Source organism: Homarus americanus, unplaced genomic scaffold, assembly GCF_018991925.1.
Source record: "Homarus americanus isolate GMGI-L3 unplaced genomic scaffold, GMGI_Hamer_2.0 scaffold28051, whole genome shotgun sequence".
NCBI classification, from domain to species: domain Eukaryota; kingdom Metazoa; phylum Arthropoda; class Malacostraca; order Decapoda; family Nephropidae; genus Homarus; species Homarus americanus.
This window is the reverse complement of record NW_024720144.1, coordinates 1,302,190-1,328,453: the sequence shown is the minus strand read 5'-3', so window position 1 is coordinate 1,328,453 and position 26,264 is coordinate 1,302,190. Positions and strand designations below refer to the sequence as shown.

The following is a 26,264-nucleotide window of genomic DNA, read 5'->3' as shown; positions in this document are numbered from 1 at the left end:
CTGACATCTACCTTCCGACAAGAGAACTTAATTTACAGGGTAAACACTAGAGCTACGAAAGGCTTACGGAACTGTAATTAAATTTTGAGTATGCTAATTTTAGGGTACTGTAAAGATTTGACTATATATGGTACTGTATCATGCTAAAAGACGTAACTTATGAGGTGTTTTGAGTATCCGGCCCTAGAGAAATAATGTGTATATATAGAGTACATACATGGTATACATACAACATACATAATATACATACAACCACTACCACCACACCACCACTACAATAACCACCACACTGCCACCAATAACAACACCATTTTGAACCACCACCACCACCACCAGGGATATAATTTAAGGCTCTGGACATCTCTTCACAATGCCGTCGTCAGGATTCCCGCGCGTGGCACTCTTGTCTGGCACTGTGTCACCCGGGTCTTTTAAGTAGTAGTGTAGGCCAACTCTCGCATGTGCATTTCCTGACCCCTATTATGTTACGTGCAGGTCTGTTTATCTTCCTTCTCCTCCCCTCTTCCTTTACCTCTTCCCCCTCCATTCCTCTTCCCCTCCTCCTGCTCCCACTTACCTTCCCTCTTCCTCCTTTCTTCTTCCTCTCCCCCCCAGACTGTCACTCTCCTGGCTTCACCGTTAACCATGACCCCTCTCCCATGTGTGTGTGTGTCCAGTCGTATATAATTAATAACCTAACCTAACCTCACTTTAACAACCAATTATAGTTGTTTACATCAGTTTTGGTATACTGTAATTAAAAGAAACTCCCCCCAGGTTGAACTCGTTAAGACCATTGACTCCTATAATTTAATGGGAGGATTCTACCCTCGCCGCCATTACTGAGGAGGAGTGTTATTTTGACGAGGAAAAGTTGTTTTTCGTATTTTTTTGTTTTAATGTACACTTATTTGCTACCGTATGACGTCATGTTAGGTTTTGGTTAGGTTTGGTTAGGTTTTGGTTTGGTTAAGTGTTAGGTTAGGGTGTTAGGTCAGGAGGGATGTCATTCACCGCTTATTATAGGTCAAAAGTTAAGGTTTGTTTGTTGTTGTTGGACGAGGTCATATATAGGCGAGGTTGGAACCAGCTGAACGGGGGGAAGATTTTAATAGACTTGTGACCTAATGTGAGTCTTGTTGCTCACTGACACCATCATTGCCACCATCACTATTGCCTACTACCATCACTACCACCACCATTGCCACCAAACACCACAACTCACCTTCACCTATCACCACCATCATCACCTTCACTTACCACCATCACCCGCCACCATCACCTACCACCATCACCTACCACCATCACCTACCACCGTCACCAGCACTATTAACACCATCACCATCTGCTATATTAGGCGCCACCTGGGTTGTGTTGGCGTCTGATGGTGGCTGTATGTGCCAGGCCTGTATGGTGTATGATGCCATGGTGTGTGTGTGTGTGTGTCGGGTGGATATTTTGGCTTACAATCAATCATGCACATTCAAGAGTGAATCTTTACGTGCTGTCAGTTCTCTCTCACTCACTCACTCACTCACTCACTCACACTCTTACTCTTCTCTTCCCATCACACACACACGTCACCGGAAGCTAGTAAATCTTGCAATGTGGCCAGGTGACATTTTACCAAGCAGCTAGTCCGTGTCTCAGCCAACCACAAGAACTCACACGAGCGCTCACTGGAAGAACGGAGCACGTGAAGATTAGGCACCCCGGTTTATTTCACCTGTAGATTAAACACCCTAACCTAACGCTAATCTAACCACATACAATGGAACCTTACCTATCCTAACCTAGCCAAATGTAATGTAACCTAACCTAACCTTTTATAGTCTAACTTATCGTCATATAATCTAACCTTAACGTTATATAACCTAACCTAACTTAATCTTGTGTTCAGTAACCTAACCTAACCCCTTCTCATGTAGCGTTGGGGTGGGTTTAATCTTCAGGTAATTTTTATTTTTGTATAGACTTTTATTCATTATTTTTTTTGTGTATATCGTATCAGTATGTAATCCACGCTAGGGATTCGGGTGGGCTTTAGAACGATTTATTACTTATTTATTTATTTATTTATTTATTTATTTATTTCGTGTTTGTCAGTGAAGCAAGATGAAGCTTAGTTCCTCGTCCCTGAATTACTGGGAGTGGGACAATAAGCTCAGTGCCTTCCTCTCCTCCTCCGTTCCCCTTCCTCCCTTCCTACCTTTGCCCCCTCCCTTCCCCTCTTTGCACTCCCCTTCCCTACCCTCCCCTTCCCTCCCTGTCTCTCCTTACCTCTACTCTTCTTCCCTTCTTCCCTTCCCTCCTCTCCTCTTCCCCTCTCTCCTACTTCCCTATCCTTCTCCCTTTCCTCGTCTCCCTTCCCTTCTTTACCCTCTCTCCCGTTTCTTTTCCCCCCCTCTTTACCCCTCCCTTCCCTCCCTTCTCCCCCTGGGTATCATCTCTTGGGCTTCTTTCACGATGTTGTTGATTTTGAAGCCCGTGTGATCTTTTTACTTGGCTGGTGGGGGAGGGGGGTGTGTATTGCTCAAGGGACAGCTGGTGGTGTCAAGGTTAGCACTCAGGGAACAACTGATATCAGGGAGGGGGGTAATAACTCATCATGGCACAGCTGAGATAAGGCCGTCGTGGCACAGCTGAGATAAGGTCGTCGTGGCACAGCTGAGATAAGGTCGTCGTGGCACAGCTGAGATAAGGTCGTCGTGGCACAGCTGAGATAAGGCCGTCGTGGCACAGCTGAGATAAGGTCGTCGTGGCACAGCTGAGATAAGGTCGTCGTGGCACAGCTGAGATAAGGTCGTCGTGGCCCAGCTGAGATAAGGTTATGGGTGCTATTTATTAAACCGTGACGTTAGGCATCCAGGCAGTCGGTCAGTTAGTCAGCATCAGCCAGCCAGCCAGCCACTCACCAAGGTCAACTCGGTCGCCCCGGGTACCTGGTGATGAGATAGGTACGGTGTCTCACTTACCTTGGACCTGTTTGCCTCTGTGACGTCACTTGGTCTCTCTCTCTCTTACTTGACTGTTTACCCCTCGTGACGTCATCCTTATCCCCCCTCACCCCCCTCACCCCCCTCCCCCCACCACCACCAGCAACACCATCACTACTTGTTAAGCTCGGCAATTGGTGATCGTTTCTAGTTAATTCGAGGGTTGTGTGGTGTTGTAATGCATTGTTTTCCCCCTATGACAGCTTGGTACGGTGTGTGTGTGTGTGTGTGTGCAGTGACATCTTTATACCTTGTTTACCTCTGTGACGTTATGAGGCGTCATTATTGTTATGTAAACCGGTGATGTCATAAAGCATTGTTTATCACCTGACGTCGGCCACATTATTTACCTGTGTGATGTCGTGGTTTCATTTTTTTTAACACCATTGAAGTCACGGTTCATCATTTGCCTTTTTGTGTGACATCACTTTGACTCTCTTATTACCGTGTTCATCCTCTACACAAACAGAAAGTAAATGAAGAGACGGAAACAGAGACAGACTAGACTAGACAGGCAGACAGACAGACAGACAGACTAGACAGGAGGTTGGGGGGGGAGTAGCTACAGTATTTGTCGTCAATTTTCCCAGCGTCACTTCACTAAACACTGCTTTATTTATTGTTAGTCACACGGGAGTCACATCTGCCCTTATTATTGTTTTTACCAGCATAAACAAAGTACCACACAGACAATCAGATAGTCATTCAGTCTCCTCCTCTTTGTTTGAACCACGATACCTTGTTAGAATTTTGTATGTTTTTTTTTGTTTGTGTGATTTGTATTGATTTGTTTGTGTATTTTGTTTGTTTTTGATTAAAGACTGGGTAAGTATTTAGAATTGCTGTCGTGTTGAGTTTGTTTCAGGCACGACACACACACACACACACACACACACACACACACACACACACACACACACACAACTGTACCGTTTCTTTGGTTCTTCACTCTCTTGTAACATTTGATTTTGCGAATTTCATTGTTTTCCTTGCCATTAATACACACCCACCACCAACCACCACGCCTACCACCACCACACCTACCGCCACGCTACCACCACCACGCCTACCACCACCACGCCTACCACCACCACCACCACGCCTACCACCACCACCACCACGCCTACCACCACCACCACCACGCCTACCACCACCACCACGCCTACCACCACACCACCACCTACCACCACCACGCCTACCACCACCACCACCACCACCACCACCACCACCCACCTACCACCACCACCACCACCACCACCACCACCTACCACCACCACCACGCCACACCACCACCATGCCTACCCACCACCACCCACGCCTACCACCACCACCACGCCCACACCACCACCACACACCACCACCACGCCTACCTCACCAGCTGACATTAAAATTGGCCTAGTCCTCCTACCCACTCCACCCACCCACTCCACCCACCCACCCACCCCTCTTGCTGCCAACCCACACAGCAGTCTGTCAGGTGACGCACACACCAGCTATTCTGTCGCAAAAAGGACTTGTTTGGCCACGGAAAGGCAAGGGGAGGACATTACCGTAAAAAAGGCTATTTTAATGTCACGGTAGTACAGGTGGACAGCCCCGATGGAGAAACACACCTGTAATTTATTCGTAATGATGGAGTAATTTAGCCGTAACTAGGAGGATTAATTTCCGGATAACAACAATAACTCGTTAAGAAGACAACGATTATCTATAGGGAGGGAGACGGGGGAGAGTGGGAGACGGGGGATAGGGAGGGAGACGGGGATAGGGGAGGGAGACGGGGGATAGGGAGGGAGACGGGGGGATAGGGAGGGGAGACGGGGGATAGGGGAGGGGAGACGGGGAGGGAGGAGACGGGGAGGGGAGACGGGGATAGGGAGGGAGACGGGGACTAGGGAGGGAGAAGGGGGGGGGGATAGGGAGGGAGACGGGGGACTAGGGAGGGAGACGGGGGACTAGGGAGGGGAGAGGGGATTAGGAGGGGAGACGGGGGACTAGGGAGGGAGAGGGGGGATAGGGAGGGAGAGAGGGGATAGGGAGGAGACAGGGGATAGGGGAGGGGAGAAGGGGGATAGGGAGGGAGAAGGAGGGGGGAGGATTGGGGACTAGGAGGGAGAAGGGGATAGGGAGGGAGACGGGGGACTAGGAGGATGGGGATAGGAGGGAGAAGGGGGGATAGGGAGTGGAGAGGGGATAGGGGAGGAGACGGGGGATAGGAGTGGGAGACAGATAGGGGTGGGAGACGGGGGGATAGGGGAGGGAGACGGGGGGATAGGGAGGGAGACGGGAGGGGATAGGGGAGGGGAGACGGGGATAGGGAGTGGGAGACGGGGATAGGGAGTGGGAGACGGGGATAGGGAGGGAGACGGGGGGATAGGGAGGGAGGATGGGGGAGAGGAGGAGACGGGGAGAGGAGGAGACGGGGATAGGGAGTGGGAGACGGGGGATAGGGGAGTGGGAGACGGGGGATAGGGAGTGAGACGGGGGATAGGGAGGGAGAGGATAGGAGGGAGACGGGGGATAGGAGTGGGAGACGGGGGGATAGGGAGGGGAGACGGGGGAATGGGGAGGGAGACGGGGAATAGGAGGGAGACGGGGGATAGGGAGTGGGAGAAGGATAGGGAGGGGAGAAGGGGATAGGGGAGGAGGAAGGGGGATAGGGAGTGGGAGACGGGGATAGGGAGTGGGAGACGGGGATAGGGAGGGGAGAGGGGATAGGGAGAGGAGAGGGGGAATAGGGAGTGGGAGACGGGGAATAGGGAGTGGGAGACGGGGGAATAGGGAGTGGGAGAAGGGGGTATAGGGAGTGAGGGTAAACTATCATGTGTTACCTGTCAGGGGGTAAACTATCACGTGTTACCTTCCACTTTACTCTTTGTTTACTTTGGATGTTATATATAAATCAAGGCCTGGTAGGTGTTAGTCTCTCAGGTGAGGTGGAGTGGGGAGGTGGGGCTGTGATAGGGTAGGTCTGGCCAGGTATAGTGACGGTAATTACTTTTTGCCAGTTGGTGTTACTCAGGTGTGTACACAGGGTCATCTCCTCCCTCACTCCACCCTCCCTCCCCACCTCCTCCCTCCCCTTCCCTTTTATCTAGAGCTGATATTAGGTGGTTGGTATTTTTCTAGCTTAAGACTTGGTATATAATAAATGATTATTTCGCTGTCAAGGGTACATAAAATACCCTCCTAGTGGTGGTCAGAGGAGGGGGGTGGGGGAGATTTAACAGGTGTGGTGGTTGGGGAGGGGGCTTATCAGTGAGGAGGATGGTGTATGACATGTCTCCCTCCTCCTCCACCTCTCTCCTCCCCCTCCCCTTGTTCCTGAACCTCTAATGAGTGACCTACCGTAGAGGTGGGCGACTACAACTGTTAAGCTGATGCAACACTTAACGGTAAATGTATAATGGCTCTGAGTGTAGGTGTTTGTGCTCTACCTGATGGGCTGCACGGCTCTTGAGTATCTGTGCCTTACCTGATGGGCTGCATGGCTCTTGAGTATCTGTGCCTTACCTGATGGGCTGCATGGTTTGAGTATCTGTGCCTTACCTGATGGGCGGGGGAATGTTGTTGCCGCCGCTGCTATGCTAGTGATTAACAAGTTTGGTGGTGGTGGTCAAAAGGTGAATCATTACTCTACAGGTGTGTATGTTGACTCAGTGAACACCTGGACAGCTAGATAGATAGATAGACACATACAGCTAGATAGATATATAGATACATAGATAGACAGATAAAGATAAATAGATCTTTAGGTGAAATAGCCGGGGTAGCGATTCTTCAGGTGACCATATATGGAATCGAAATTTGTATATACCCAGAATCTTATCGGGGAGAGATTTAAAATGCCTATCAGTATAACTACTTGTGAAGAAGAGGAAAAATTTGTGCTAGATTTATCCATTTATCCACTTATCCACTTATCCATTTATCCACAAATAGCTAACTGAATTGCCAGACTTACCCACTTATTTTCTAATCCACAAATAGCTGACTGTGGAGGAAATAAGCTACAGTATATGCCAGATTTATCCACTTAATCCATTTATCCACAAAGAGCTAACTGTGAAGGACAAAAAAAAGAAGGTATATGCCAGATTTATCCATTTACCCACTTATCCACTCTCTGAAAAATCTCTTGGAGGGAGGGGGGGGCTATACCTGGTTTATCCGACTCTCAAGACGTCGGTAAGAAAATCCAGCTCGTCCAAAATCCATTCGTACGTTGGTTCTTATCCCGACTTTGTTTACCTCGTTGTGTAGGCAAGACTTAAGAGGGGGCAAAGACATTGTTTATTTTATTTTTTTTTTTGTTTTTTTTTTTTAATTTTGTTCTCGTTTTTATTTTTTGTTTTTATTATTTGTTGTGATTTTTCTTGTATTGTTTTTGTTTTTTTGTGTTTATTTTGATTTTTGTGTGGCCTTTTACACGGTGTGGTCATGGTGGTGGTGTGGTAATTTCCTTGAGCTTATGTTAAATGTCAGTCATGAAAAATAGTAAGAACAAATTAAGATCAGAAAGGTGGTGATGGTGTTTGTGGTGATGGTGGTTGTGGTGATGGTGGTTGTGGTGGTGGTGGTAGGGGTACTGCTTGTGTGTGTGTCCACGTCTACAGGAAAGAACACGTGATAGGATGTGCCCGCGTCTTTTACTCCTCCCCCACCTTTCCTTCTACCCTTTCCTTCCCCCATCCTTTCATTTCTTTCTCTTCCCCCTTATTTCCACCTCTCCTCTTCCTTCCTCTTCCTTCCCCTCCCCTCTCTCTTTTCTTTCCTTCCTCTCACCCTCCCTACCCCCTCCACCTCCCCTACCCCTCACCCTCAGAATACGGGTTAACATGAGATGGCCAAAGTGTCCTCCTCACCCCCTCCCCCTCCTGCCCCCCCCTCCCCTTCCCCCCCCCTCCCTCACTTCCCTTTGTTTACCGAGTTAAGCCACCACTGACCCTACCTATGTTCAGGCTATGTTACCCGCCTCTGTCTCTCTGTTTCCCTCCAACAAGCATAATGCGACATCCGACTGGAGCCTCTACTTGTATGTCACGTCACGATCCTGTAATGTTGGACTCGTGTGTGTGTGTGTGTGTGTGTGTGAAATCAGTTTGAGGGAGGTTACAGGTTCGTTTTGTTTTGATTTCTACACAGACGATGATGATTGACTATATACTATATTACCCAGGCTTCTACTTATGATTACTGTATGTACTTAAAAATATAGACGGGTGTATATACTGTATATAAAGGCATATAGTTGTTAAGTAAGTATATACCAAGACTCTTAGGGGATTCAACTTGAGATTATTATTTTTTTTTGATGTGTTTTAAGTGGACGAGTCAACAATGAGGGGGCCTGCAAGGGGGGGTGGGGTGGGGGGGTCAAGATGGCCTTTGGTGTGTATGTGAGAGAGAGAGAGGGGGGGGCAGCTGAAGCACCAGACAAAAGGAAAATCTCTCAAAAAAGAAAGAGGGAGGGGAGGGAGAGAGAAAGGGATAGGGGAGGGGAGGGAGGGAGGGAGAAAAATAATGTTCTGTCCTCTCTCTTTTGGGGGTACATTTTTCACACACACACACACACACACAAACAAACAACAACGGTACGGTGGAATTGGGTTAAAAAATCCTGGGCTCATGCTCTAAAATATTACACGGAAAAATTCAGATATACTCTCTCTTAACTGGAGGTGTTGAGAGCTGAGCACATCTTCCTGACTCACCCTGGGATGTGACACTCAGATTGATAGTGACTGGTGATGTTGAGGACTCTGACTGACTCACTGGTTCCTGTTAATTTTTGCCCTAAACTATTAATGTCGAGGACTCATCTGACTGACTGACTGACTCATTACATAATAGCTACGATAAATAAATGGATCCTCAAAGTTTCTACGTTAAACCCCCTTCTACACCCCCTTTCCCATCACCACCTGTAGATACTGACGACACACATTTGGATTCCCGAAGGCTCCTGTCGCTAACTGAAGAAGTCGAGGAAGTATTTCACTGATTCACGTCGGTCATGATACAACTGGCACTCTGGCGTTGTTATTACTTGAGGATCAGCTGATGTTTGTTTACGTTGTGTAGGGGAAATATAATATACGGGAGGGACTCTGGCTTGATTGACTTGAGGGGATTATGGCCTGACCTCCTACCTCGACGCACTACACACACACCATAACCAGATTGTGTAAGGAATCTCCCCCCGCCCCCTCCACCTCCACTTGCCGACATAATCCATGGCCCTTCAGGCACTTGCTTCCTAAATTGCATGTATCAAGACGGCAAGCATGAACTCCACATGCTTTCCCTGTTGGCCGCTGTAAATGCTTTTGCGCTTCGCTTTCCACAGGGTACAAGGGGGGTGTGTGTGTCCAATAAACTAGCCCTCTCGCGCGACAACCCTGTATCTCACCCATGGGTCAGTCTACCAGCAAGTATAGCAGTATGGCTGGTAGAGAGACACCAGCGTCAATATGTGTCATCGATTTGCGTCCCCTTCCTCCTATTACTAGCCTGGTTGGTATTCCCCATTAGTTTTGGCCATAGTTTTGTGGTGGTGGTGGTGTGGCGTTTTGTCCTGGGCTCTTTAATTCCTAGGATGTAAACAATGTCTCGTCGCCGTAATATAAACGACACCTTCGATCCTCAACACTATATTTTTGTTCCCACTTTGGGCCAATTGCAAGAACAGTCGTTGGGTGTACGACGCCATTTACGATGACCTTGCCCTGATCTTGTTTCAGTTATACCACCCTTTTGAAGCTCTGGAGAGATCTCGAAGTTTCGTTATTTTGAGTACAGCACTGGCTAATAATTCCCACAAGGAAACTTGTTTCGAGAATCTTCCAAAGCTTCGAAAAGTGCAGAAGTCCACGTGTTAAAGGCGATATTGCTGAAAAAAGACCAGGGCAAGAAGGTCATCGTAAATGGCGTCGTACACCCAATGACTGTTCTTGCAATTGGCCATTTTTCTTTCGTATTGTTTATTCTGATGATGAGAGATAATGATGATGTTTAGATAGTGGGGTAATTACGATATCTGACTTTCTCTCCTGCGTGATGGTGATGATGGTGATGGTGGTGATGATGGTGATGGGGTAAGGAAGTGTGTGTGTGTGTGTGTGGACAGAGCAGGAAGCAACTTTACCCCTTGGCAAGTGTTGGGTTTTTTTTTATTTGTGGTTTCTTTCTTTCTTGCCCCGAGGCCTTTTGTGTGTTCTGGCGGTGGCTCGGTGTTAGGGGATGTGTGTGTGTTAGATGTGTTTATTTTTGTTTGTTATTTGTTTGATTGTTTGATATGTGCTGTTACCGGCGTGCTTGTTATTACAGCTGTTAACGATGTGTTTGTTGTTGTTGTTACAGCTGTTCCTGGTGCTGCTGCTGCTGTTGTCGGTAGCGTCACACGTGGTGGTGCTGCGGTACCGCCGTCGGGAAGCTGCTAACCTGCCCCCACCCAGACACACTGACGACGACGAGGCTGCTGTCGACCGAATAGCGTGAGTACCTCACACACACACACAGTTACCCTGAGTTTCCACGCCACAGGCACAACGCTGGATGACGCAAGTGTACACATCCAATCGCTCGTCGGCCCACTCGCATCAATAAGAACCCACACTGACCCATACCCACACATCAATAAACACCAACCCACACAACAAAGTCACACCATTACACCAACATCAAGCCATACCCACCCACACAAAAATTAAGCCTCACACACCCATCCATCCATCCACATTTAAGCCACACCCACCTGCCTGATATAAAGAACCTTCCGCATTCTTTAACGAGTCTCTCTCTCTCTCTCTCTCTCTCTCTCTCTCTCTCTCTCTCTCTCTCTCTCTCTTTCTCTCTCTTTCTCTCTCTCTCTCTCATTCATATATATGTATATATATATATATACTGTATAGTGACACGATCTTTTAACTCAGATCCCGAGACGTGGGGAGGTAGACACGAGAGGTATGTCATAATTGCCTTACACATGGGGAGGGGGGGAGGATAGGTAGACTACTGAGTACACTATGTAATACTCGTTCATTGAGAAGTCGTAAAGGGCTATCGTACACGCATACCTTTTAACTTGATATCTGTAAACATGAGGAAACAACGATAAGAATGGAGGAAACTGCAGCGGGCTTATTGGTCCATACTGGACAGTCCCGTTTACGCCCAACCCCTATTGCTCATATATCCGTCCAACCTATATTTAAAGCTATCCATCGTGTTCTATTTAATGATGATGTTTGGTAACTTGTTCCACTCATCCACTACTCTATTTCCAAACCAGTGTAGTGTTTACCTGTTTCGCGCCTAAATCTAAAATTGGCTAATTTAAAACCATTGCTACGGTTTTTCTCTTGGTTGTATAGTTTGAGTACCTCTGTTATAATTATCACCTTTGTTTAACCCTGACTTACATTTATACACCTCTATCAGGTCGCCCCTCACTCTACGCCTCTCGTGGGAGTGCTAATTAAGATGCTTTAACCTGTCTCTGTACTCAAGGTTCCGCATGCCCGGGATTAGTCTTGTCATTCTCCTCTGAATTATTTCTAGGGATTCTATATCCATTCTGTAGTACGGTGACCAGAACTGAACCACGTAATCGAAGTGAGGTCTCACAAGCACAAGTTTTCTCCAAATGTTTCCTGACCAACTTGAACTATAATGGTCTGGATGGCCTGGGGTCTGTCTGCTGGGCGGGGCGGGGTCGGTCAGTCAGTCACTCACCCAGGAAGCTTGGCCGCAAGACACAACCTCAGGGGGAGTTTGGGGAAACAATGCCTCCCCTCCCCTCCTCAGTTTCCCCTCCCCCTCAATTTCTCCCCTCCCTCCCTCTCTCTCCCTCCCTCCTCTCTCTCCCCCTCCTCTCTCCCTCCCCTCCCCTCTCTCCCTCCCCTCCCTCTCTCCCTCCCCCTCTCTCTCCTCTCCCCTCTCTCCTCTCCCCCCTCTCCTCTCCTCTCCCCTCTCCCCTCTCCTCTCCCTCTCCCCTCTTTCTCTCCCCTCTTTCTCCTCTCCCCTTTCTCCTCTCCCCCCTCTCTCTCCTCTCCCCTCTCTCCTCCCCTCTCTCTCCCTCCCCTCCCTCCCCCTCTGTCCCTCCCCTCTCTCCCCTCTCTCCTCCCCTCTCTCCCCTTCCCCTCTCTCCCCTCCCCCTCTCCTCCCCCTTCTCCCCTCCCCAAGTCGTTTTCCAGGTTAAGTAAATTTCAGGTCAGGTCTCCTAGTTTCATTGCGCCCATTTGGATTTGCAAGGTGTGTGTGTGTGTGTGGAGAGAGAGAGAGAGAGAGAGAGAGAGAGAGGCAGTTGTACGGACGCTCTTACGTGTAGTGGTGTCAGGGGTGGTTGGAAACGATAAAAATTACTAGTGGTAGCGATGTTAATAGTGAATGAGTCTAGTGCAATAATGATCATAAGATTGTGAAGTAATGGTGGTTATAGTGTGGTGGTGATAGTGAAGATGAAACTGATGGTGTAAATTTTGTAAGGTTGAATTAGGGGAGAGAATGGTGGTGGTGGTGATAATGACTGATGGTGACAGTGATGATGATTGATTAATGACGGCGTACCAGTGGGTGTTGACGCTAAACTAAAGGGTCACTAGTCAATTACACACACACACACGGTAGATAAAGTAGGCAGGTTGTCGACCCCTCAGCAATCGACTGCCAACTGCGACATATGTGTACCTCTCCTGGATCAGCGTGTGTGTATGTACAGTATGTATGTATTTATGTGTGTGTGTGTGTGCGTGTGTGTGTGCGTGCGTGGCAGGTGATTAGACAAGCACAGCACAACGCCACCTGACACAAAGCGAGTTCTCTGATAAACCACATCTGTCTTTCTCTTCCATCCTGTCTCACGGCTTTACTAAATAATTATTATATAAATATGGTTTTTTTTTTATACAATGACGTATTTAAATCTTTTTTTTTTACGCTATTTGGTCGACAGTTCTTGGTGTGGTCTCTTTGTCGTTGATGATGGAAGAGCCCTGGTGTTTGTTGGTGGTTGTTGTTGTTGTTGTTGTTGTTTGTTGTTGTTTGTTGTTTGTTATTGTTTGTTGTTGTTTGTTTGTTATTGTTTGTTGTTGTTTGTTATTGTTTGTTGTTGTTTGTTATTGTTTGTTGTTGTTTGTTATTGTTTGTTATTGTTTGTTGTTGTTTGTTATTGTTTGTTTGTTGGTGTTTGTTGGTGGTTGTTGTTTGTTATTGTTTGTTTGTTGGTGTTTGTTGGTGGTTGTTTGTTATTGTTTGTTTGTTGGTGTTTGTTGGTGGTTGTTTGTTATTGTTTGTTTGTTATTGTTTGTTGTTGTTTGTTGTTTGTTATTGTTTGTTGGTGGTTGTTGTTTGTTATTGTTTATTGTTTGTTTGTTGGTGTTTGTTGGTGGTTGTTGTTGTTTGTTATTGTTTGTTGTTGTTTGTTATTGTTTGTTATTGTTTGTTGTTGTTTGTTGTTTGTTATTGTTTGTTATTGTTTGTTATTGTTTGTTGTTTGTTATTGTTTGTTGTTGTTTGTTGTTTGTTATTGTTTGTTGTTGTTTGTTATTGTTTGTTGTTGTGGGGTTGGGTGGTCAGGGGTCAATGCTCTTTGTCTCCCACGCTGGCGGTCTGGGTTAGGTTAGGTTGAAGTATGTTATAATATGGAAGTGCGAGTGTTTGTGTGTAAGATCCAACCAAGTGTGTGTGTGTGTGTGTGTGTGTGTGTGTGTGTCCGGGTGACTTGGCCAGGATGTCACAACGTCCTGGTTTGAGTTATCGCCTGCATTTTCTCCTCTTCCTCCTCTTCTTCCTTCTCCTCCTCATCTTCCTTTTCCTCTTCTTCCTTTTCCTCTTCTTCCTTCTCCTCTTCTTCCTTCTCCTCATCTTCCTTTTCATCTTCCTTCTTCTCTTCCTCCTCTTCCTCCTTCTTCTCTTCCTCCTCCTCCTCCTCCTCTTCTTCCTTCTCCTCCTCCTCTTCTTCCTCCTCCTCCTCTTCTTCCTCCTCCTCCTCTTCTTCCTTCTCATCCTCTTCCTCCTCCTCTTCTTCCTTCCTTCTCTTCCTCCTCCTCTTCCTTCTCCTTCTCCTCCTCCTCCTCCTCTTCCTCCTCCCCCTCCTTCTCCTCCCTCTGCTCCACACATCAACACTGGCATGATGATTGTTTAGTACACATTCAACACTAATATATTTATCATCTCTCTCTGGTAATATTAATCCCTCCCCGTGGTTCAGTTAGTAGAATACTCTCCTCTCACACCAATGGTCCCCGTGGGTTCGAATCCCGACCGAGTAGAGGAGGATTGGGTTCGTAACTTCCCTCCTTGCATAAACTTGGGTGGTGCGCTGGCTGGTGGTGGTGGGAACTCTCTTCTAGCCTGGGATAATAGATTAGTCTAGTTGGGTTAGGTTCAGTGAGTATTGAAACACACACACACACCTTCACACACTGCCGTCACTTACCAGGCATAACAGCAGTAACCTGGGATTATAACTGAGACTACCACCTCCACCACCACACCACCCCTCCCACACCTCCACCACCACCCCCCTCCCACCACCCACCTCCCCACCCCCTCCCACCACCACCCCCTCCCACCACCACCCCCTCCCACTACCACCCCCTCCCACTACCACCCCCTCCCATGACCTACAAGTGTTGGTGGTCTGGTGAGAGGTAAAGGGGGTCTCGGCTCTACCGTTCCTCAGTCTGACGCCCCCGTAACTCTTCCCTTTGGTACTGTTGATGAAACTCGTAATGTCATGTCTTGTCTGTATGTATGGGGGACAGTGATAAGGTCAGATAGATCTTGTTTGTTGTGTTCAAAGTCTGTCGGTGCTGATAGTGACAAGTGTGTAAGACGTACTTGCAGGAAACATGGCTGACGTAAAACTAATTCCATTGTTTTATCTCACTACATCACTTTTAACTTAATATTCCTACAATGCGCACTTGAAAGTCCCAGGTTACTCGAGTTGAATGTGGTTGAAACAGAGAGCAAGCATGTAGTCGGAACCCGCTCACCAACCGCAGGAGTCTGTTTACATAGCTCAGCTGATCGGGATCACGTGCCTACCCAGCTGACGAGGATTTTGGCGCGCTTTCTCACGTGTCTTCCTGCGTTGAAAGACTTGTTTATTGTATTTTTTTTTTGTAGTGTCTTGACATTTCTTGTGTATTTGCAATGTTAGTTTTTGTTTGTATTATCTCATATGTTGAAATAATGTATATGTTGTTACGTGTGTGTGTGTGTGTGTGTGTGTGTGTGTGTGTGTGTGTGTGTGTGTGTGTGTGTGTGTGTGTGTGTGTTATTTTGGCGGGTCACGTGTACAGTGTATTGTTTCATAAGTGAGGTGTCATTTGTTTGTCCTGCGGGAGTTTTATTTTTTATTTTGTTTCGGGTTAATTTTTTCCCTCCCATTGTCAATTACTTATTTATTTCGTATGCCTCTTAAGTATTATTTTATGCCTTTTATTAATTATCGTATGCCTCGTATTAATTAGCCTCTTATTAAATATCGTATGCCTTACTCTTCATTATATGCCTTTTATTCTTCATTGTATTCCTCTTATTATTTTTGTCCTGTTTATTATTATTACTGTTTTATCATTTAGTTATTTTGTTTTCCTTGTCTTTGTTCCTACCTGTTGTTTCGGGGATGGTGGTTCGCCTTTTTGGCTTTGGCCGTACTTGTGTGAAGTGTTGACAGAGTGCGTGCGTGTTAAGAGAGCGTGCGTGTTAAGAGAGTGTGCGTGTTAAGAGAAAGTGCATGCGTGTTAAGAGAGAGAGCGTGCGTGTTAAGAAAGTGTGCGTGTTAGAGAGAGAGTGCATGCGTGTAAAGAATGTTGTGTGTGTATTTGTGTCAGGTATTTCTAAAAAAAAAGCTAAACTTAGTACTCGTGCACCTGTGTTGACTAGTGGATGAAGAAGTGGAAAGGGGAGCCGGTTTAGAAGAGAGAGAGAGAGAGAGATCTCCATGACACATAAACAACAACTTCACCATCTGAAAACAAACGTGACCCCAAAAAATTAAGTTGTTCGGACCACCACCATCATTATTATTTACGAAACACAGCACCAGACCAAATAATAACAGGACCTACCATAAACACGTTACCATTTAGGGGAAGTGTTAGAGAGGTGTAAGCCGTGTTGTCACTGCATTAAGGGCCAATTGCAAGAAGCTCCGTTAGTCTCAAGCGGGGTCATAGGGGTTGGGCTGGTGGGGTGGGGTGGGGTAGGTGGGGTGGGGTGGGTGGGGTCGTGATTGTGGGCACCCGGAAGTTAAGACATTCACTGTTGAGGTAAAGAAAATAAATAATAATACCATATTGATGATTTTTCAGTCACTTGTGAAGGGTAATGATTCTGAATGCTGCTCGTAGGAAGAATACACATTAAGAACCTCGTAATGTATAGCGTTGTCGTTAAAGGGTAAATCCATCGTTCTCAAAGGGTTAAACCATCTTCCTTAAAGGGTTAAAAAAAAATTTTCCTCAAAGGGTTAAACCATCGTCGTCAAAGGTTTAAGAGTGTTATTTAATCTAGGTTATTTCGGGGGGTAGCGTCATTGGTTTAGTATACAGGACCCGCCGGGAGTGTCTGTGTACTGTACAAAGGGCAATGGTTGACCCTCTTTTAGGTCAGGGTCAGTGAGAGCAACAAGCGGGTGTTGTTGTTTTTTTTTTGGTCTTGTAATTTTCGGTCAAGGTGGTCAGTGGTGGCTGTATCTTACATTTCCGTAAAGCTGTAATGTGTGTGTGTGTGATTTTTTTTTTGGAAAGGTGGGATATATTTTTTGTTTGTGTTTTGTATTGGTTATTTCGGGAGGCGGGTGAACCTTGGCGAAATCCTTAACTTAACCACGTATAAATGCCGACGTTTGCAGGAGGAGGAGCAGCGTGAGGGAGGGGCGGGGACTAGTTGGGGAGGGTTGTGTGTGTGTGTGTGTCCTTGGGAGGCTGTATTGTTAACACGTAATGTAGCACCTCTCGCCAACAGCATAGGAAGACCAGCAACTAACGGGAACACCAGCGTCAGTCATTACACCGAAAAAGCTTCCGTGGCATCAGAGATTGTCAGCACTTAATAACGGGAATGTTAACCTAACCTAACCAGAGTAACCTAACCAAAGTATCCTAACCTAACCAAAGTATCCTAACCTAACCAAAGTATCCTAACCTAACCAAAGTAACCTAACCTAACCAAAGTAACCTAACCAAAGTAACCTAACCTAACCAAAGTAACCTAACCTAACCAAAGTATCCTAACCTAACCAAAGTATCCTAACCTAACCAAAGTAACCTAACCTAACCAAAGTAACCTAACCAAAGTAACCTAACCTAACCAAAGTAACCTAACCTAACAAAATGTAGGCCACTTAGGACTGAGAAGGTAGGGGGGGGGGGGGAGAGACATGAAATTTGGCTCGAGAGTTTTCATTATACTAAAAGTGATATTTAAGCTGGATTTTTATTTTTTTATTTTACCGTGTTTAATAAAATCCTTATGTGCGATAAAAAAGTCCTTATGAGCTTTTCCGAATCTGTGTGTGTGTGTGGTAGTGTTGTTAGTGGTGGTGGTAAGGGAGTTGTGCTTCGTGACCCCTGTAGCTACGGCCAGTCCAACCACCTCTGGAATGTTTGTTTACATCGGTGACGTCATGCCCAAGTCAGCTGCCGGGCACCTTCTGGTGATGGGGCGGCCAGTGCGTCTTTCTTGGGCTATCGTTGCAATCTCCCGGGCTATTGTTGCGATCTCCTGGGCTATCAGTTGTGAATGAAGAAGAGACTGGTCTCGCCGGATGAAGCCGTACGACCGGTTCAAGACCTTGTGTGTGTGGAATGTTGACAGATGGCTTAGAGAGAGAGAGAGAGAGAGAGAGAGAGAGAGAGAGAGAGACGTCCATTATCGTAAGCGAGGCCTCCCACCAGCCTCAGAGCAACCTCGAAACTAACCAACACTTCCTGGTGGTGGCGCTGACGGAGGTAACACAGCAAAATAACACACCCTCACTTGTTATTGTCCCTACCTCACCTTCCCTCTACCTTTCCTACCGTATTAGTGTTGTTTACCCTCCTGAAAATACTTTGTTTACTGTTTTCGAGATTGTTTACACCAAGAAACTTGTTTACTGCCGTATGTTTTTATGTCGCCTGACTCCTGTTTACAAGGAGTTCACATGTGTAAGGTGTAAACCGTATTCAAGTGTTGCCTCCAGGTGTGATGATGGCAGATGGCAGGTGTGGTGATGGCAGATGGCAAGTAAGACTTGCCTTCTCAACACCACATACAGTATTGTCTTGGTTGAAATCTTCCATGATGAATCGGCTGCTTGTCCAATTAACCAGTCCGTTCACATATATTTATATTTGGGTTTTAAGTAACGAAACCCAAACAGTAGTTCCTTTGTTTTATTATAAAAGGTTGTATATATAATTCCTGGGTGTAGATCAACCGTAAGTCTCACTGTCTAGGAGTGAATGAGAAGGGGACGGCGTTTATGTATTATAAACGTTAGGTCACGTCCTTACGATATAAGTTGAGGTGAGCTACTGAAGCTTAAGGGCATCGCAGTGCGTGCTTACAGAAATGCTGAGCTATGGGTCTCGCCCTCTTGGGTGAGTTGCCCGCTCACGTGTCCATATCATGTCTTACTCATAGACAGTGGAAAGTTACAGGGTGGTGAATCTGAATATAATATCAGATGTATTGACCCATTTATATAATACGTTCTGTTGATGAGACAGGGGCCTATTACATCGCTCGGTCACCTACCAGCCGAGCTCCGTAAGGCCTAAATAACTCACAGAGTACAGTACATCCTAGACAACCCTAACCATGTTATAAACAGATATGTAGACACTAAGCTGGGGATATTACTGTAGGGGTATTCTCTACTACAGGGGACCTAGACTTTTGTGTCGTACGGGTTAGTATGTTATGAACAATGTTGAATTTGGATGATACTGCCTGGTAATAACAGAACAGGAACATTATTGCCAGAATTAACAGAATAGAGGGAATCGTAAGACTTGGTAGTGCAAATTCCCGTGACAGGTAAAATGGCAAGTTATTATTCAAATGAGCAAAATGTGTCTCGTTCAAGAAAGCTAAAACTTTTAATTTCTCTGATACTATTTGAATATCCTTGATAGTGAAATTCATTACAGGAAGTTGAATTAAAGCAGACTTGAGTTTTCGATTTAACGCGAAAATGCTGGATGAGTAGGCAAAGGTCCGGTGAATGTACTACAAGTGATTTCACAGTAATCCGGAGCCTTGTAATGCCCCTTTCACAACTAGCTGCTTAACACCATTTTGGTATTTTAAAAATTACAGTAGTGAGATTTGAAAAGAACAAATACTGCACATTGTGAAGGTGACGGAACACAGTCTTAGATTAATCCGGCCTATAACTGCATTGCGCCAACGCCAGCGCATATTTGGTTGTAAGGACTGCCAATTCACATATTCCCTCTGCAGCAGGAATAAATGCAAACATGTAGGCTGGACATACGTAAAGGTAGATAAGACGACTTTACAATCAAGTGACAGTACCCCAGAATCCTCTATTGATAACTGAATTTTCTTCATCTACTAAGAAAAGTTCTTTAGGCCTATCTAGGGTATACAGTGTATCGTTCACAAACCAGGGGAAGGGTTCTAAATGCCATGCATTAAACTCATGTTGCCCTCTTATAGGAATGTGGATCAGAATTGCATTGTGCGTGAGGGTTGACTCCAACAGCGGGTAATAATAGTGAACCTCATTGTCATTGAAAATAGGAGTTAAATGATACTGCAACTTGGCTATTTTTAAAGCTTCAAGAAGCGTTTGCACAGGCACAAGCTTTGCGTCCACACGTCCTATCCCGGCATCTACAATGCTGTCTATTAGTTCATTTTTAGAGGTTACAATTTTATGAACTGAAATTTCCGCAGCATGCAAATATTCTGTGAAGTAAAGGAGCCATTCTAACGTCGGGATTGCTTTCCTTAACCTAGTAACAATCCTCGAAACTTGGTTAGACTCCACTATGATTGCATTAACCTTTGATTCTAGAGCAGTAATCGCGTGAAAGGTTTGAGAAATAACGCGATTCTGTTGAGATACAGCCTGAACGACAACGTTCATGAAACTATTGTCGAATTCATCGAAGCTGTGCTGAGACCATGAAGAAAGTCCAATGCTGATTGTAGTTGGCCGTCGACGTTTTCCATCTGACGCGAAAGTACGAGTTAACTTCTACTCGCAGAACGTAGTTTCATACAATAGTCATTTGGGACATTTTGCTTCTGAACAGTCTGTAAGGATGTATCAATCACGTCATCATCAACTGGAGGTAAGACATTTATCTGGGTCTTCTTCAGACGATCCGCGTGCACGACATCTGCGATCTGTGCGTTAGGCTTCCATATTTTGAATTTGTTGCCTGCTTCTTTTGAGATTATGCGGAATGGACCAGAAAATTTCGCCAAAAGTTTGGAGTTCCTTTCAGGTTCTCTTAACATAACAGCGTCCCCAACGTTTAGTGCGACAGGTTTAGCATGTTTATGTTGTTTGATGATCATTTCGGCGCGTGACGCCGCTAGATGTGATCGTACTTGGTTATGAATATCTGTAAAGACATGAATTTGTTTTACCGCGAAATCATCCGTATTTAAACCGGGTATGGCGCATCTGTAAGCATGTCGCAAGGCAGACGTTTATCTGTACCATAGACAATGTAGTAGGGTGTTTTGCCCGTAGAGCTATTAACTGACCCATTAATAGACGCTGCAACCTGCGGTAACCAATCCTCCCATGCGTATTGAAAACCACTGACAATTGGACGCAGTATTTCTAGGATTTTACGATTGGTTCTTTCAACAAGGCCATTAGCCTGTGGATGATAAGCTGTCACAAAAGTTTGTTTAATGCCATATTGTGCACATATATGCGCTACTAGCTGATTCTTGAACTCTGTTCCATTGTCAGAGAGTAGAACTTTAGGCGTAGTATATGGACATATAAGGTTCATCACTAATGCATAGGCTACTGCTTCGGCCGTTTTGCTTTTTAGTGGGACCAAGACCACGAACCTGGAAAAATGATCCACACACACTAAGACGTATCCTGATCCCTGATGACTCATTGGGAGTTGTAACAAGTCAACAGCGACTGTGTCAAACGGACGGTCTGGTGTAGGATATTGTAGAATCGGGGCAGGTGATCCTGTTGGTCCTTTATGTTGAGCACATGCCAAACAATTAGCTATGTGTAATTCTATGTCTTTCTTCATAGTGTTCCAGAAATACTTCTTTCGTAAATCCGCTAAGCATTTATCACGACCTTGGTGACCTGCTTTTGGGACATCGTGGAACAATGTCATTACTGCTTTGCGCAACGTGTCAGGTACGACTATTTGAGACACATTACCCTCAGGAGATTTTCTCGTCCTATTGAGTATGTTATGTCGTAATTCAAACTGACTTAAGGGAAGAAATAACTTGGGGAGTTTAACATCCTCGCCCGATTCGAGAGCGAAAATAACAGCTGACCAATATGGGTCGCGTCGTTGCTCATCTTCCAGTTGCGAAAGAGTGAATGTTGATACAGGCATAACTGGTGCTATATTTCTTGACAGAGCGTCGGCGACAACATTCGCCCTCCCAGGTAAATACCTAAATTCGGGGTCAAACTCTTGAATTGTCAGATACCAGCGTGCTAATCTGCCTGATAAGTTTCTGCTATGGAACAGTTCGGTGACTGCCGCATGATCAGTAAAAACAGTTATCTTGTAGCCAAAGATAATGTCTTTGAACTTCTTAAGTGCCCACACAACGGCTAACGTTTCTAAATGCGTCACCGAATAACGTGTTTCAGCATCGATTAGTTTGCGACTTGCAAATGCTATCACTCTAAACTTCCCACGCGTGTCCTCTTGCATGAGCACTGCTCCGACTCCAATTCCGGAAGCGTCAGTACAGAGAGTGAAAGGTTAAGTGTAGTCTGGGAATGCTAGAACCGGGGCATTGGTTAGCGCTGTCTTCAATGCCGTAAAACTTTCCTCGTGTTCAGCATCCCATTTGAACACTGCATCTTTTTTGAGCAACCTCGTTAGGGGCGATGCTAATGTTGCATAGTCCTTGATAAAGGAACGATAATAACCAGATAATCCGAGAAGGCTACGCACATGATCATTTGAGGTAGGACGCGGGAACTGAGATACAGCTTTGACTTTATCATTAACTGTGTGTATGCCCTCACCGTCGACTACATGACCAAGGAAATGGATTCTGGATTTTAAAAAATTCGCACTTCGAGAGTTTTATTTTGAGTCCTGCTGTGGAAAGTTTGGCCAAAATTTCACGCAGTTTAATCAGATGAGAATCGACGTCCTTACTGACTACTATTAGATCATCCAAATAAGCGCAGACTGTGTTACCAATTAGTCCGGCAAACAGGGTGTTGATCATTCTTTGAAATGTTAGTGGGGCATTTCTGAGACCAAATGGCATCCGTAGAAACTCAAAGTGGCCTAGAGGCGTGCTAAATGCCGTGATTTCTCGTGATTTCTCATCGAGTGGTATCTGCCAATACCCACTAAGCAAATCTAAGTTGCTAAATACTGCATTATCCTTGCCTAAGGATTGCAATATGTCGCTCAAGATAGGCATTGGGTACCTATCAGGTATCGCTTGATCATTGACGAGCCTGAAATCTATAACAGGGCGCCATCCACCATCCTTTTTCGGGACGAGGAATAATGGGCTATTAAAGGGGGATTTTGAGTGTCTAATAACATTCTCATCTAACATACCCTGTACCATATTTTGCACTACAGCGCGCTGGCTATGAGGTAGTCTATAAGCTGGTACGTAAATAGGGTTGGTTCTCTCCTTTAACGCTATATGATGGGATGTTAAATCTATCTGACCTAGCGTTTCCCCTGGCAAGGCTACTATATGTCTATAGTCGGCAAGCAGCTCTAAAAGGCGTGTCTTGCCCTGGGGATGATCGATCACCTACATGTGGTGCTATTTGATCTATCCTGGCCAGTCGAGTCTGTTGGCATTTCGCAACAATACCTCGAATTGGGAATTTAGTAGGCTGCACTTCGACATTGTTGTGATATACTAGAAAATCACACAAATAACATCCTTTCTTTAAGATTCACTGAACGCCTGTGCGATTTAGAATCAGTACGTCGGTCAAACCACCAGGGCGTATAGTGCTCAGGGTAGATTCACATGACAGCCCTTTTACCTTGCATGTTTCCGGGAGACACACAACATCTGTGCCCGTGTACACGTTGGGTAGTTCGAGAGTTGCTTTGGTGATTTCCTCATTTTGGTAATGGAGAGTACTCTTCAACACGGCTGGTACGATCGTCCAACTCTTGCTGCTGTAATCACACTGGGAAAGTGTGTGGTTGAGGTCAAGAGGTATCACTGACGCACGATCCGCATTGCTCTTAATAGGATTGGTAGACAACACTTTCGTCCTTGCTGTAAGCATAGGTTCAGAATGACTCATTGCTGTGTAGGAAACACCTTTATACGTAACACTATTATTACGTGGAAGAACATGTATCATGTTCTTTCGAAGAGTTGGTAGACCAAGTAACCCGTCGGCTGGCAAATTAAACTGCTGGACTATATAGAAGTCCGCGTAGAAGGGAGAACCACGTCTTGAGAATCTGAGTGGTAACGTCACCATTCCTTTGATGCTCAGCTGAGTACCTGAAACTCCTTCGAGCTCAGCGTTACTAGGCCTCCATTTGAAGTTGCGGTGAGGGAATTTACGTTGTAACTCGTGATATGATGTCAAGGCCAATACATTAGCGCATGCACCTGTGTGTATATCAAGAGCCAATCTGGTATCATCCACTCTCACCGGCACTGACAACACTTCCACTTTGCTAAGCGCCGCTACTAACGAGGCCGCTATAGAAGTGCTGTGAGGAGGGGCGGGAATTACCCTATCTATCCCTCTCCTTGTGTGGTGTGCGCTGGTCTTCCCCCGACGACTTGTCCTGGGGACGTTTCTGCTTGCGCCTATACGACACCTCCGTTTCACTTAGGTCCACTCCCCTAGCCTTTATTAGCACATCGCACTCATGTGAACTATGAGATGTCGATTTGTGAAGAGCGCACCATTTGCGCGCTTTCTGGGTAGGAGGAGGTGCTGCTTTGGCTCCCTCACTGTTTGACCTTGAGAATGGCTTTGCACCGGGTGTGGCTTTATTTGCACTATTACCTCGGAGCTGAAAACAATCTTCCATTACGTGGCCACGTTTATTACAATGTGCGCATCGTAACGATGTTTTCTGTTTATATGTTAGGCGGGGAGGAGCAATCGGAGCTAAGTGTGTCGCATAAGGAGTCTGGGAGTGAGGCATCTGTGGCATCTGAGACGGCTGGGGTTGTGGTGACGTCACTGAGGGCTGCGCCAGTAAGGGGCCCGTAGCCTGGGGACAGAGCTTGTTTGCGTATTCCACCATATCCAAGGGTGGTTCATACTGTACTTCCTGTGCCCGGCTATATAAGGGACCACGGACGGAAAGAAGAAAACTTATGAGTTCTATCAATGTTTCCACATTGTCCGGTGGCATATCACCCCGTGAGTTGTACCAGCCTGAGGACCGGAAGGTCGCTTGCATGTCCTGGCGAACCTCGCCTGCAATGTCAACAGCGTCAACAGGCGTTTCATTTCGTATACCTGGAATACAGCGATCCAACCATCTGAAGATCCATTGCAGTTGGCCCAGCTGTGACCTACCCCCAAAAATCCAAATTAACGTTCGCTTAAACTTTTCATAGTCAGGGCTTTGCAAACCAAACGCATTTAAACGACTGCCGGCATAGGAACCCTGCGTTATATGGGAACGTACATATGCTTTCTTTTCTTCGTCAGTCGTTATGTGACTATTGCGCATGCTATCTTCACATGCACGAATAAAATGTGCGACCCTATAATCATCTTGTCCCGTGAAATTTCGAACATAGTCGCCGCACTGCATGATATTAATAACATTATCAGCTTTAGGTGTGGTGGTAGTACTGGTGTGAGGGTTAGATGACGCCATTGTAGTGTTAGTATTAAGCAAGTTAGTATTCTTACTCTTAACAGAAGGCTGGGTTAATAAGGTTGTTACCGATTTAGCAACAGACACACTATCACCTGTAACAGGGGTAACTGCTTTACTATACTTAGGTGAGGTACTATAGTGATTACCAGACCGTAGGGTACGACGGTTTAAGTCGTCAAATGATTCGTCAATTACTTTCTCACTACTTCCTACCGACTCATTTAACTGTGTTCCATACTCAAAATCTATGTCAGTCTGGGCTTGATCATCGACGAGTTGGTTATAAGCAAACAGTTGCGCTAGGCGTTCGATTTCATCTACATTAGACATGGGAAACTTAGAAATTATCTATTAGCCCCCTTGGGTCAATGAATACTTAACAGTAAGCAGATCACTTGCCTCTCATTTACAAGATAAATGAATATGAATTGTAGTTAATTATTAAACTATCAATAAGAAGACAGACACTTACAAACTACTGTAAATTATAGGATTTCAATACATTAATTTTACATTTGACACTTTATCATTGAAATAATCCTATCCAACGAACCTATCGGTATGAAGATATCTCTCGAACGTGTTCATGTGTGTAGAATTATGTAATTTAAATACCTATTTATACAGAGTAGTACGTCTGTATAGAAAATGTGATCCTTCAAGAGGTCTTAGTTGAGTGGGTGGAGTGTGGGCGGGGCCTCTTCCTAAGATGCGCACGCTGCTCCTGGTTTCCTTGGCAACGAGAAGACGCTTCTGCTTTGGTGAGAGACAGTCCACTTGAACTAGGGGAGTTCCTCCTCCGGCGATCAGAAAACTGCCGATGATTGGTTATCACTCTGGTCGTTGCTGGGTCGCTGGCGAAACTGCCGTGTGCCAAGTCTTCACAGTCCACGTATATATGGAGATCTTGTATGATGACACCGTAACTTCGTAATTCACGCTGACGACACAACAATACTGTTCAGATGCTAGTGAAATATCAATTGTTAGTCCAGGTTATGAAACCTTTCTTCAACACTGCAACACTGTAACTAGAAAATGCTGAGTGGGGTCTACTTCGACTGGCACAATCTGGATATGTACCAACAGGCTGTAATATATGTATATTACGAATTCTGCACGTATTTGTATGTGACAGAGATAAGTAGCACTCACTAAATATCGTCTCAATACGGGATATAGTTTTAAACACTCGGATTATGTAACGCGCCAC

The 26,264-nt window shown here is 45.7% G+C and overlaps 1 protein-coding gene across 1 annotated transcript in view; it reads left to right on the top strand.

Annotated features, from left to right (window-relative positions):
- The window catches only part of LOC121860429 (protein LMBR1L-like), a 91,103-nt gene that overhangs the window by 24,243 nt on the left and 40,596 nt on the right, over positions 1-26,264 (top strand). The window contains exon 2 of the mRNA XM_042357587.1: positions 10,359-10,492. Coding sequence (XP_042213521.1) covers positions 10,359-10,492 — 134 coding nt within the window. The remainder of the gene's footprint in view (positions 1-10,358; positions 10,493-26,264) is intronic.